The 15,047-nt window shown below is 43.8% G+C and overlaps 1 protein-coding gene across 2 annotated transcripts in view; it reads right to left on the bottom strand.

The window, feature by feature from the left end:
* The window catches only part of g3bp2a (G3BP stress granule assembly factor 2a), a 25,903-nt gene extending 11,313 nt beyond the window's left edge, over positions 1-14,590 (bottom strand). For both annotated transcript variants that reach the window (XM_072583760.1, XM_072583761.1), the window contains exons 1-4: positions 14,461-14,590; positions 11,949-12,067; positions 2,895-2,976; positions 1,711-1,884 (exon numbers count right to left, since the gene is read on the bottom strand). In XM_072583760.1, coding sequence (XP_072439861.1) covers positions 1,711-1,884; positions 2,895-2,976; positions 11,949-12,043 — 351 coding nt within the window. In that variant the 5' untranslated portion in view covers positions 12,044-12,067; positions 14,461-14,590. The remainder of the gene's footprint in view (positions 1-1,710; positions 1,885-2,894; positions 2,977-11,948; positions 12,068-14,460) is intronic.
* Positions 14,591-15,047: the final 457 nt, after the last annotated feature.

Below are 15,047 nucleotides of genomic sequence, written 5' to 3'. Positions count from 1 at the left end.
GAAGCTGCCTTCTTGAACCGATGCCGTCCCTATGTTGTGGGTTGACCCATAATGTATTTAAGGGGGGAATTCCAGGATTTTGACCCAGTGACAATGACAGAACAGCGATATATTTCCAAGTTAGGATGGTGAGTGGCTTGGACAGGAATTTGGTGTCCCCTTGTATCTGTTGCCCTTGTCCTTTGAGATCAAAGTGATTGCAGGTTTGGAAGGTGCTGCTGGAGGAGCTTGGGTGAATTTCTGCAGCATATCTTGTGGATGGTACACACTGCTGCGACAGCATGTTGGTGATGGAGAGTGTGAATGTTTGCAGATGTAGTGTCAATTGAATGAGGTTGCTTTGAGCTGAAGGGCACTGAGCATCTTGAGTGTTGTTGGAGCTGCACTCATCCATGCAAGTAGGGAGTTCCCCAACACACTGCCAACTTGGGGCTTGTAGGTGGTAGATTATAATAATAGTAGAGCCAAACAAATATTAGGAGAAGATTTTCTACTCTTTTGCTACTCCCATTTCCTGCTTCTTCAGCTTCTCTTATTTTCATCCTATTTAATTTCTCATAATTTATTTTTTCAAGAAAAACTGAAAATTGCAATCATAAACTCTGCCTAGAATACTCCTAACTGCACTTGGGAAGAGAAAAGAAACCTTTTCTTGTGTCAATTAAAATTAATAAAAGCTTAGAAACCAACAACCTATCATATCCAATTGCCTCGTAAGACTGTTGATAGTGCAGGTGGTAGGGCCTGTGTTACATTATAATAGTCACTGTATCATTAAAATTCTTTACAGGCTTTCCAGCATTATGGCATGTTCTGATGCTGTGAAAGGTGCTACATAAATGCAAGTTACTTCTCTAGTCTGATTTTACATTGAAACTATATTCAATAATAATAAAACACTAGCTCTCACATGAAGCAACATTTGAATACTTAGTATCTATTATAGAGTCATAGAGATGTACAGCATGGAAACAGATCTCTTGATGCAACTCGTCAATGCTGACCAGGTATCCTAACCTAATCTAGTGCCATTTGCCAGCACTTGGCCCATATCCCTCTAAACCCTTCCTATTCATATATGCATCCAGATGCCTTTAAAATACCAACCATCCACCACTCCCTCTAACAGCTCATTCGATGCACGCACCACCCTCTGTGTGAAAAAGTTGCCCCTTAGGTCCCTTTTAAATTTTTCCTCTCTCATTCTAAACCCATTCTCTCTAGTTCTGGACTCCCCCACCCCAGGGAAAAAACATTCTTTATTTACCCTATCTATGCCCCTCATGATTTTATAAGCCTCCATAAGGTCACCCCTCAGCTTCCGACACTCCAGGGAAAACAGCCCCAGCCTATTCAGCCTCTCCCTGTAGCTCAAACCCTCCGATCCTGGCAGCATCCTTGTAAATCATTTCTGAACCCTTTCAAGTTTCACAACATGAAATTCTCAAACCAAAGATGCTGTGACTGTGTAATCATTAGATTTATGGCACAAGACAAAAACGAGAGGATGTGCAGCTAGGGTTGGGAACATTGAGGTTGAGGTAGATCAACCACAATCTCATTGAATATCAACAGCAGGCTCAAAGTGCCATGTGATTTATTGCAGCTCTAATTCCTTTCATATTCAAATGTAAAGGATACTGAATCAATTTGCATTACACTGTGAAACAAACGCTAAAAATATAATAATTTGCAAAGTTATAAACCTACCTCTGGTGCCAGGACAAAAGTCTGCATGAACTTCCTCATTGGCTGCCCATTGTTCGACAGCTCACCCATCACTTGTACAACCACCCCGTCACTTAGTGTTGCATGTGCATCGACATGGCGAATCTTTGTATGGCAATCACTAAACTGCAGGGACATCACCTTCTTGTGGATCTCCTACACATCAAGCACAATTTAGAATTGACAATATTTTTAAATATTGTAACATTTAAAAATCTAATATCTGCTTTGTTATAAATTCTGATCTAAAAGGAATTTAAATGTGTCGCCTAAAGCAAATATGTTGAAACAAGTTTTTAAAAATGCAGGTCTTGAAGATTGAGAATTAGTAATGTAAATGTGGAGATTTTGGGGCAAACAATATGCATAGCCCACCTTGATGATGTAGTGTGCCCACAACATCATTAAGATTCAGTCCAGATAAGAGATGTAATTTGTAGGCAAAGAGATCTCTGACCATCAGGGTCCTACTCCCAGAAAATCAAAAGCATCTAAACCAGACAAGAATGCGGTGGCTCAAATAAACTGGATTCAGGAAACCAGGTAACCGTATTTTGGCAGAAATGGAAAGTTCATAGTACAACAATCAATTGGGGGGGAAATAGAGGTTGAGCTCAGGAAGAAAGCAACATGCAACAGCTAATGCATGTTAGTGACTAGTTTTTGAGCTGTACTAACTCAATGTGAATCTAATTTAGAATACTGGGCACCTCTATCCCAAGACCCAATGGATTACAAGAATGGGCAATTCAAGGTAATTCTAATGTGAAATCCCACACCTGAAAATTCCAACACTTGCTACTGTGCAAAAATTATGGGGCTGAAAACTTTTATTTGAAATGAAGTAGGATATAAATTTAAGGTGAAAGAAGAAATCGAGTAGACTCGAGCTTTCCTGGGTTAGGGGAAGAGCATGGAAATAGTCTTGTGTTCCAGGTGTTAATCATGGTTCAGCAACAGCTGCTGTAAGGCCAAGGATGATTGGAGGGAAATGGAGCAAGAGTTTGAGATGGAGTTAAACTAATGACGTACAGGGCACAGAACCCAGCTGTTTTCCCTTAGAAGGGACACAGTGAACATGTACAGCAGAGTTAGTGTGTGTGGTGAAAAGTTTAGCTTTAATATTAAACCAGCTTGTTTGCTGGACAAAAATCTGAGGTACTCACAGCTTGGCCATAAACTGCTTCTGCTGGCTTCCCATTGCCATCCAATCCACCATGAACGTAAGATGAGGTCCTCCCATAAAACCTGGAGACAAGGGTTACAAGCAAAACTAACCATTAGTAACAACTTTGGAAAGGTTCATTCTTTGAATGCTTACCAGCAGCACTTAACATTTCAACATTAAAAAAAAACAAAAAAGGCATACTTGAAATATGTATCCTTCCACTTTGTAATGTAATATATTCAGACAACTTACAGTCATAGAGTCATAGAGCTGTACAGCACGGAGACAGACCCTTTGGTCCAACCCGTCCATGCCGACCAGATATCCCAACCCAATCTAGTCCCACCTGCCAGCACCCGACCCATATCCCTCCAAACCCTTCCTATTCATAGACCCATTCAAATGCCTCTTAAATGTTGAGATTGTACCAGCCTCCACCACATCCTCTGGCAGCTCATTCCATACACATACCACCCTCTGTGTGAAAAAGTTGCCTCTTATGTCTCTTTTATGTCTTCCCCCTCTCACCCTAAACCTATGCCATCTAGTTCTGGACTCCCCCACCCCATGGAAAAGACCTTGTCTATTTACCCTATCCATGCCCCTCATGATTTTATAAACCTCTATAAGGGAAGTTAGCATATGCCTAACAGACCAAGCTCTGGTGACAGAATCTATGTATGCTAATGGTTACATAGAATGCATTAGAACTCACTGCCTGTGATGGCGGTGGATGGAGACAATGAATGATTTCAGAAGGACATTGAATGGGCTGCTAAAGGAAATAAAGCTGTGAGGCCACATGAATGCAGTGGGATTTGACTGATAGGATGACTCGATGGAGTAGGTGTGGACTCAACAGGTTGAATGGTTCAGTGCCTACTGTGCCATTATAACTCGAACATTGTGGGATCCAGCGTTGGACCTTCCCCAAAAACAAACACAGAAGCCTCTCCAAATACCAAGCTGAATAAATGAGAAGTGAAAAATTGAAACATTTCTCCACAAATGCTCCAAAACATCATTCATGTGGATCAAAGACAAAACAGCAATTTACCCCGAGGGTGAAACCAAAGCAGTTCAATCAATTTGATTACAATTTTAATGTTTAAGTAACTATTATGCTTTAGAACTTTATCTATGGTTTATAATAGTGCTGTAGTTTGGGATTATATATTTCAATTTTAGATAAATGGAATTGGGTCATATATGCTATGCTGGAATCTGCAGACAATAGATTTGGGTGGTTTAGCCATTAAGTATCAAAGATCGGGTCAGCCTGTTTCATGGAGATAGATGCAAGTGCTGGGTTCACACTTGCTGGTTCTAGATTCACAAGACGATCCTAACCTTCTGAGATGTAGAAAGGTGTTGTTGACACTAAGATTGAAACTGGTGTATAGGTACCTGTCCCTTTACTTCTAAGTTTAAAAGTTATTGAGATCAGCTGATTAGCAATTTTACTCTGGAATGAAGCTAAAGGATTTCCCTCGGCAAGGAGAAGTGAGAGGAGCCCATTCTGAGATTATGTTGCAGGTGTTTCTAAAAACAAAGAAATATGACAGATGGTGCAATTACAGTTTTAGTCTCAGGTGGTCTGCAACCAACCAACAGGAGCAGTATCACAATAAAAGTAAGGAAGTCCTGTGTATTAAACAGAGAAAATACAGAAACTACTGCCCAGTACGTGGAATGAGGTTGGGAGCTTGCACTCAGTTTGAAGACAGAGCTCATAGAAAAATTGAAGTAAGGTTGGAGGGTAGCTCTGACTGAAGCTCGAGGGAGCACTCCCAGAAAAACACAGAGTAAAAGCCAGTATTGGGAAAGAGAAAAAAAGAAGTAAAACTCTAAGGAACTGCAAAACATTTTGGGTTGCTTTCAGGAGAAAGGCTGGTCTGTTTCAGTGTCTAACAGAACATTGAGGTTTTTGGTTGACAATAAAAGTAGAAATGGGTAAATAACAAAGAACTGATGATGCTGGAAATCTGAAACAAAAATAGAAATTGCTGGAGAAACTCATCAGGTCCAGTAGCACCTATGGAGAGAAACAGAATTAGCGTTTCAGGTTCAGTGGCTGCACCTCCCCAACCCCAGGACTAAAGAAAGGGTCAAATTATGTTTGAATCTTTACGGTGAAGTTAACCAGTTTAGTTAGTGCTCTGTTTGTATGTGTCACGGTAAAAGCTTGAAGTTAAAACTTGTCATGTGTCTTTCTTTCAGCTGTTAGTTCAAATTTTTATTCAGAAGTAACCAGTCTATCAAGAGATCATAACAATTACAGACTGGAAACTGAGCAGCTCCAGGTTTTGATAAAGCCTGCTTTAATGAAGAACCTCTCAAGTCAATCTGAATAAACAATTTACATGGCAGCAACTATTAAGAACAAGTTAAAGTTCACACTCATACTCAAACGTATTACAGATTTATAAAAACTAGATACTGGTTTAAATGCTTGACTCATTTAAGTTTTGATTTAAGATGATCGTTGTGCAACTTTAAATTGCGAAGGAGGAATGACTTTTTGAATGTTCCATTAAGTTCCATCACCAATCTCTAACAGGACAGCCACACTAGAAAGGATGCACAGAAAAAGACGCCCAATTCCAGGACTTAATAAAGGTCTAAGGAATTTTGGAGAGAAGACAGGATTTCAGTTCCCAAAACAAATCGTTACCCAGTGATGATTTAGAGATGTCGGTGTTGGACTGGGGTGTACAAAGTTAAAAATCACACAGCACCAGGTTATAGTCCAACAGGTTTAATTGGAAGCACTAGTTTTCAGAGTGTCGCTCCTTCATCAAGTGGTTGTTGTTCTGAAAGCTAGTGCGCTTCCAAATAAACCTGTTGGACTATATCTGGTGTTGTGTGATTTTTAACTTTACACAGTGAGCTTATCATGCTTGATTTTAATTGAATACATAGTTGATTGATAGCACAGAACCCAAGTCTTCTTGAAAAAAAACATTTTGTTGAAGTTTGTTTTTCTTGCACTTATCAGAATATTCATAAGAGTTACCAGCATACGGGATAACACCACGTTATACTTCTTAAAAACTGAAAGAACTGCGGATGCTGTAAATCAGGAACAAAAACAGAAATTGCTGGAAAAGGTTAACACGTCTGGCAGCATCCATGAAGTGAAATCAGAGTTAATGTTTTGGGTCTAGCAAGTCGTTCACTTAACCTTATACTGTTTGCTGTATTCTTGCAAATTTTCATGAATGAAAGATGAGAAACTTCCATAAAATGTATCTTTTTAAAAAATGCACAGATACAATACCCATTTGATTGTCACTAAACCATTGGAGTAGGAGCAAGCCATTCGGCCCATTGAGTCTGCTATGCCATTAATGAGATTATAGCTGATCTATAATGCTCAACTCCAATTTAACAAACTCTTGGCAGGAAATCCAAACAGGTTCTTCCTGCACCTCAATTTTTGCCCTGTCAGATGCAGCTTTGTTGAGTCATGACCAGTTTTTTTACTTGATTTCTGCACAAGAGTCCAGTTCCAGAACAAATCCTTGTGGATGAACAAAACAGCTGTAGCTCATGAATAGGATGTATATGACCTCATATCAACGTGCAGGCACTTCCTGAAGTTTTACAAGTCAAACTTATCCAAATGTCAGCATTCTGATAGATGCTCAAAACTGAAACAATGGTCAGTGTGGAAGCAAGAAAGGTCAAAAGGAGCAATTCACTGGCGTGTAGGACCAGAACTTTACACATATACTGTACATCAGAAAGAAACCGGTTTACAATCAGCATCAATACACCCCACAGGGCACCTTTAGTGGAAAATAGGATACTTGGATAAATGGAACATTTTCCTACCAGTAAAACTTGGCAATCATCAAATGAACAAATTAGCCATTCAATACGATCATAGCTGATGTGATTACTTCACATTTGTCTATCCTCAATAACTCCCCCCCCCTCCCCCCGCCACCACCATTCCAAAGACTCATGGTGTGCTGAGAAAAAGCTTTGTCTTAAATGGGTGACCCCTGAGTTTTAAACAGTGGTCCCTAGTTCTACACTCTGCAAGAAATATCCTCTCCACATCAACCATATCAAGTAGCCTCTTCTAACTCCCAACAGATACAAGCCTATCCTATTGAACCTTTCCTCAGCACCCTTTCCAAGGATTAATCTGGTAAATATTTTCTGAACTCCTTCCAAACTATTTCCATCTTTTTTAAAAAAGAGACCAAGAGTCCATAGTACAGCAGATACGATCTCACCAATGTCGGGTGTAACGAAAACATAACCTCTTCAGCCTTGCATTAAATTTCCCCACATGGTAAACAAGAACATTCTAATAAGAATAGTTGTTTGTCAGTAAATAACTTGAGCATTGCTGGAAAACGATGACATTTTGTCATTGTTTCTAGCCTGGTATTGGTATTTCTTGTGAATGGTACATGCAAGAATAGAAAGCACTGACAAAATGTGTTTTTTTCCAGCAATACTCAATATCCTCCCAGCATTTCTGATTACTTGCTGTTCGCCTATAGGCAGGCAGTAATACTGAACTATATTCTATAACATTTTAAACTAAATGTCAGGCTAAATGATAACGTCTCCATCAAGGATGGGCACCTCAGCACCTCACTCTACTATGAGCCCACAGATAACTTCATGATGCTGCACTTCGCCACCTTCCACCCTACAAATGTTAAAGAAGCCATCTCTTACAGACAAGTCCTGCGTATACACATAATCTGGTCAGAAGAGAAGGAATGCAATGGACACCTAGAGATCCTGAAAGATGCCGTCCTAAGAATGGAGTATGATGCTCAAATCATCAATCTCCAGTTCTGATGTGCCACAGTGAAAAACCACAACGATCTCCACAGAAGACAGGCACGAGGCATGATTGAGGAGACATTCCTTCAGCCAGAGAGTGGTGGGCCTCATTGCCAGAGTGCAGTGGAGACTGGGACCTTAAATGACTTCAAGGCAGAGACTGATAAATTCTTGATCTCGCAAGGAATTAACGGCTACGGAGAGGATGCGGGTAAGTGGAGTTGAAATGCCCATCAGCCATGATTAAATGGCAGAATGGACTCGATGGGCCGAATGGCCTTACTTTCACTCCAACGTCTTATGGTCTTATAGCGTAACCTTCATTTCCCAGTACTTCCTTGGAACAGAGAAACTACATCATGTTCTTCACAGTCTTCAACATGTCATTGATGGTGACAAAATCTCGGCAAGTTCAACTCTGTCTCCACTTCTTCCCTTCAAACAACTGCCAAACTTTAAACAGACCATCATTCAGAGCAAACTACCCAGGCTTCAGAATAACATCACACAACCCTGCCATGGTAATCTCTGCAAGCTGTGCTAGATCACTGACATGGATACTTCCATTACATGTGGAAACACCATCCACCACATACACAACACGTACTAAGTGTACGGCTAATGCTGTCTACCTCATACTTTGCAGGCAAGGATGTCCCAAAGCATGATATATTGGAAAGACCATGCAGATGCTACGGCAATGGATCAACGAACACCAGGCATCAATCACCAGACAGGAATATTCCCTCCCCATCGGGAAACACTTCAGTGGTCAAGGTCATTCAGCCTCCAATCCCAGGCGTCCTTCAAGATGCAAGACAACTCAGAATCGCTGAGCAGAACTGATAGCCAAGTTCCGTACCCACGATGACGCCATGAACCCCATAATCTTGGTTTCATATCTCACCATACTGTTTTGGATTTGTAAAATCTTCCTTACTGTTCTGGTTTAACACCATCACATTGATAACTTATGATCTTTCTACCTTAATTAGTTTGAACAGTTTTGGAGTACTTGTTCCTTTGAGTAGACCCTCGGTGTGTATCTCTTTGTAGCTGTCATGTTATCCCAGCCATTGCTTAGTCTCAGCACCACCTTATTTTTAATTTTTTTGTAATTATCTCTCTGTCTCAATTAATTTGCTCATAGGTCATCCCTTCACTTGCTATTCAGTTGTTGACACTTTACTCACACCATCTGACAGCTTTGATCACCTGCAGAAACTTGTTATTCAGCCTCTTGTGCTATCTTTTAATCTCTCCGCCAATAAATTCTGTACCTATGTGCTTCCCTTTACTTCATCTGATGATGAAGTAGCACTTCGAAAGCTTCTGATTTCAAATAAACCAGTTGGACTATAACCTGGTGTCTTATGACTTCTGACTTTGACCACCCCTGTGCAACACGACCAGCACTTCCACACTATAGCAGGGAGACCAGAATTGAATGCAGTATTCCAAGCCTGGCTTAGCCAATGCCCGTACAGTCACAACGTAACTTCCCAACTCCTATACTCAAAGCAGTGACCAATAAAGGCAAGTGTACCAAGTGCCTTCTTCACTATCCTGTCTACCTGCGACTCCACTTTCAAGAAACTGTGAACCTGTACTCCAAGATCTCTTTGTTAGACAACACTCCCCAGGACCTTACCATAAATGTATAAGTCCTGCCCTGATTTGCCTTTCCAAAATGCAGCACCTCGCATTTATCTAAATTAAACCCCATCTGCCACTCCTCGGCCCATTGGTCCCTGAGGTAATCTTCTCTATAAAATCATGAGGGGCGTGGATAGTCAAGGTCTTTTCCCCATTGTAGGGGAGTTCAAAACTAGGGGCCTTAGAATCTCGTTGAGAGGGGAAAGGTTCAAAAGGGACCTAAGGGGCAACGTTTTGGTGCAGAGGGTGGTGCATATATGGAATGAGCTGCCAAAGGAAGTGGTGGAGGCTGGTACAATTACAACATTTAAAAGACATCTGGATGGGTATATGAATAGGAAAGGTTTACTGGGATATGGGCCAAGTGCTGGCAAATGGGACTAGATTAGGTTGGGATATCTGGTCGGCCTGGGCGAGTTGGACTGTACATGTCTCTGACTCTATGATTGTGGAATGAGAAATGCCTGACACCCCAGAAAGCCAAACCGATATCAGGGAAGACAGTGTAGAAATGGAACAAGGAAGAAACAGTCTTCTGTGAGTTGGAACGGAGATTTAGTAGATTCCTCACCAACAATAAGCAAACGGCAGATGCCCTTCAATCCAAGAGAGCAAATCTCAAAGTGAAGAGTGTTGCACAGCAACTGAGCAACACCCAAACAGTAACATTGGACAATCCTGTACAAGAGGTTCCAGGATTAATTTTGCAGCAACCCCAATGGAGGATCTCCTCGTTCAAACAGAGAAGTCACTCCCCTCAGACAGCTCTTCAAAGCATTAGGACACTGAGAACCAACTCCCACAGGCTGAAGGACTCATGGATTCAAGACAAGACCCCCAAAACTGCCAAAGGATTTCAAGGAGGAGGCAAAAAAAAATCACCAAGAAAGATAAAAGCAGGACTAACAACAGTGCAAGGAAAATACCTGCAGCCCAGAAAGTCCTGTTCAGAACAACATAGTTATCTTATTAAGAACAACAGGCACCAATTTTGCCAGAGAGATTGTGGGGGTGCCATCCACAATTTCATGCCCATTTAATAAAGAGGAACTAGAGCAGGTTTTTAAATGAAACTGTCTGCCCCGAATGATAAGGGAACCTCAGAAAATTCACCAAAATACTTGGTTGAAGGGACAATGTGCTGCTGATGAGGCCAACAGAGGAAGAGGAGGTAGGTATAGCTATCAAGGGCATCAACAAAATGAGGGCTATATGGAATGAGGCTCAAGGATGTTTAGCACATTCACGATGGAGACACTGCAGCTTCCCCAATGTCTCCGTCTGAAGTGAACACCATTACAGAGCCCCTCAGTCTAACTGTCCTCATCATCAACACCAAGACCCAAGCTGCCCGAAAGGCACTGACACTGGCGCCCTCACATTACACACCAAGCTGCTCTGTCTGTTCACAAAACTCATAACACAACAACTAGGCAAGACTATCACGAGCAACTCAAGGAGAGAAGGTTCCTAGCAGCGATTCCCAGATGAAATGCAAGTATTAACACACTGAAAGACCATAAAAGGAGTAAAACACAACCAAACGGACATTGAAATTCTCTTTGCCAACCTTGCAAGAATTTGACTGCATTGGACACAAACCATCCTTGGAAAACATTACACGGAGTGAGTCCCCATAAACTTCATGTCACTGGTCAAAGATCCGTTCTCAAAAAACACTATGCTGATGGAATAGAATAGAACTAAGACCAGCCTGAAAAAAAAAGGGGTTCAATAAAGCAAGGTGACTCCATCACACCAATACTATTGAACATTGTGCTGGACTCACTGGGGTCTTCCCTGGAGAGGGCCAACTCAGGAATCGACATGCTCTTGTTTCAGTCTTTGCAAGGCACATGGTGATCCTCAGCAACTCATAAGCTAGGATGGAGTGGAACTTTAAGATGGTCCAGTCACTTTGTGACAGTGGAGGACTGACTGTTTTCTAAAGTCATTTTCTTGACCTATAATTTGGAGGCTGTCGTCTACAATCATGACAAAACCTGAGGTTAAGGGTGAATCGATACACTACATGCCATGTGAAACCTCAAGATATCTGGAAGCCCACAGAGATCTCTGAGCAGACCTGGCAGAGTGTGACTGGGAAGAGAAGCTCAAGGCCTGAGTGACCAGCCTAAGCACAGCTACTGTCCAATCAGCAAAGAGCTTTTGAACCTGGTTCCGCCTACGTTAGAATGGACAGGGTCGGCACCTTTCTTTCTTAAGGGCATGACTGAACCAGACGGGATTTTAAAAAAATTCTGGGTTTTAATTTTACTGAATTCAAATGTCAGCACCACCACATCGCAAGAGGGAAACTAGGGAGCCACATTGGAGAGGAGGAAACAAAGGTATGTTGATGGGGGGAATAACAAACACTGGCTATGTCGATCAAAGTCCCCAGTGTGATAAATGAGAAGTTACTGAGAGCACTAAAGTCTCTGCCCTACCCAATGGGAAATGCTGTTTGCAATCAGGGTTGGAGTCGGACTAAGGATGCAGCCAGTTCAATACAGTTTGATATTGAAGTTTTTTTGCAGGAATCCCACTTAAGAACAATGGCTAAAATTGTACAAAAACTTACCTGTGCAAGAAGTCTGGTGCCTTGTTCAGCAAAGTGTAGTACTGCCTCACAAATTCCCGCCCTACAAGCAGGGGGCTTGGCTTCTCCATCACCATTTCTTTGGTACACAATGTTGCTTGCTGAAGGAGAATGGGCATAAATGTTAACTATTTATTTTCTTGCTATGTTAGACAAACACTAGCATCAAATAGGCATAAATAAGTCATCACTACATTCTCCCATTGTCACCTGACCACTAGCCCAAAAAGACACTAGGAGTAAATACTATACAAATTTCTAATGTGTATAATGTAAGCCATGAAATAGGGACTCAAACTTAGCAACTATGAAGCCCCAGCAACAGTATAACTGTCTGAAAGTGCAAATCTAAATTCAACACCTTTTGAATTCAAAAATGATCTAATCAGAACTAATGAACACTGTGGTACCGCAATCATACACAGCTTTAAATCATTTGAAGTGTGAAATGTTGAATTAAAAGTCCTCTGAGCTAAATACCCTATGCACTGGATTTTAGCACCACCTTTTCTCACACATTATTCCAACATCTTCTGCGGCCTCAGTCCATAAAGCTAGCTCTTTGAGAACATGCATTATCATTCATTTTCACTCACTGGGTAAAAACAATTCTTAACATCCTGCAGAGGTTTTTTTTCTACCAAAGACCTTCTTTGTTTGTCCCATGCCCAGCATTTTAAAACTGCCAGTTGAAAGAACATCTCATTTTTTTCTAACATCTCTAAGAAAATCTCCTCGCAAACACCTTGACTGGAACAATACCCCCAGCTTGTCCAAAATTAACATATTTTTTTTTTTTATTTCAAAAATATACTTTATTCATAAATGATTTGATGGTCTGTACATTGGATCATGCCATACATATGTCCATATTTACAAACACAGATTCGACTTTATTCTTGTCCTTTACAATCCTGTGCATTTTTTCAATCTTGTATATATACATATATTTGGCTGAGGCATCAGCAGAGCCCAAAAAAAACGTCTGTATGGGCCCCCTGTTCTTCTTTCGGCAGGCCGATCTTACACAGTGGTCTTTCCCCACCGCGCCTTGGCGGCAGCTGCCCCAAGCTTCAGCGCGTCCCTCAACACGTAGTCTTGGACCTTGGAATGTGCCAGTCTGCAACACTCGGTCGGGGTCAACTCCTTCAGCTGGAAGATCAACAGGTTTCGGACCGCCCAGAGAGCGTCCTTCACCGAGTTGATGATCCTCCAGGCGCAGTTAATGTTCGTCTCGGTGTGAGTCCCGGGGAACAGGCCGTAGAGCACGGAGTCCCGCGTCACGGCGCTGCTCGGGACGAACCTCGACAAGCACCACTGCATTCCTCTCCAGACTGTCCAAAATGAACATATGAAACAGGCGAAGGCCACTTAGCCCCTCAAGCCTTTCAATTGTGCATGATCTGATGACTCCACATTCCCACCAAAACCCAAACACCTTTAACTCCTCATTTATCTCCATCTGCCTTAAAAATATTCAAAGACTTTCTATCACCACATTTTGGGAAGAGTTTCAGAGACTCTCAATCTTCCGAGAAAGCTTCATCTCATCTCTGTTTTAAATGAACAGTTCTTGATTTTTAACTAGTTCAGGATACTCCCATATAGACACCCCTGGATTGGACATTTTCAATCAGGTCACCTTTTATTATTCTTCTCAAAATAAACTTTACTAGATAATGGGGTTGGGGGGAGGAAGAGAGGGAAATATGTGGGGAAGATGGGTGGGTGAAGGGGGGAAGATGGGGGAGGAAAGGAAGGTGGGCGAGGGGTAGAGGGGAGATGCGGGAGGGGGAGAGATATGGGGATGGGGAGGAATGCATGGAGGGGGAGGGGAGAGGTGTGGGGAGGGGAGAGGTGTGGGGAGGGTGCGGGGAGGGGGTGGGGAGAGATTAGATTAGATTACTTACAGTGTGGAAACAGGCCCTTTGGCCCAACATGTACACACCGACCCACTGAAGCGCAACCCACCCAGACCCATTTCCCCTCTGACTAATGCATCTAACACTACGGGCAATTTAGCATGGCCAATTCACCTGACCTGCACATCTTTGGACTGTGGGAGGAAACCGGAGCACCCGGAGGAAACCCATGCAGACACGGGGAGAATGTGCAAACTCCACACAGTCAGTCGCCTGAGGCGGGAATTGAACCCGGGTCTCTGGCGCTGTGAGGCAGCAGTGCTAACCACTGGGCCACCCACAGATTCAGGGAGGGGGAGGGGGATTTGGGGTCGATGGGAGTGGGGTAAAGAGAGGGGGGAATAAGGGAGAGATTGGGGGGAGGGAGGGGGGTAACCTGGGCCTCCTCTGGGGAAGAGATTATTCGGGGGAAAGTTTCCCTCAGACTCTGGGCGCGACATAAATGTATGGAGCGGCCGGATTCGCGCTGAGGCCCCGGGGGGTGGGGGGCGGCTGGGCCCCGGGGGGTGGGGTCGGGGGGTGAGGGGGGGCGCGGGGGGCGGCCGGATCCCCTCCCCCCGGGCCCCAGGTACCTGCGGCTCTGGCTCCGGGAGACAGGCGGCGGCTCCGAGCTCAGCCGTTACCGCGTGTGCGTCAGGAGAAAGAGTCCGGCCACGCTGCGTCACACTCTCTCCGGTCCCCCGTCCCCCCGGGTGTCACACTCTCTCCGGTCCCCCGTCCCCCCGGGTGTCACACTCTCTCCGGTCCCCCGTCCCCCCGGGTGTCACACTCTCTCCGGTCCCCCCGGGTGTCACACTCTCTCCGGTCCCCCCCGGGTGTCACACTCTCTCCGGTCCCCCCGGGTGTCACACTCTCTCCGGTCCCCCGTCCCCCCGGGTGTCACACTCTCTCCGGTCCCCCCGGTCCCCCCGGGTGTCACACTCTCTCCGGTCCCCCGTCCCCCCGGGTGTCACACTCTCTCCGGTCCCCCCGGGTGTCACACTCTCTCCGGTCCCCCGTCCCACCGGGTGTCACACTCTCTCCGGTCCCCCGTCCCCCCGGGTGTCACACTCTCTCCGGTCCCCCGTCCCACCGGGTGTCACACTCTCTCCGGTCCCCCGTCCCCCCCGGGTGTCACACTTTCTCCGGTCCCCCCGGGTGTCACACTCTCTCCGGTCCC

This window comes from Chiloscyllium punctatum, chromosome 14 (assembly GCF_047496795.1).
Source record: "Chiloscyllium punctatum isolate Juve2018m chromosome 14, sChiPun1.3, whole genome shotgun sequence".
In the NCBI taxonomy this organism is placed as follows: Eukaryota; Metazoa; Chordata; class Chondrichthyes; order Orectolobiformes; family Hemiscylliidae; genus Chiloscyllium; species Chiloscyllium punctatum.
The sequence above is the reverse complement of the archived record's forward strand: the minus strand, read 5'-3'. Positions and strand labels throughout refer to the sequence as shown.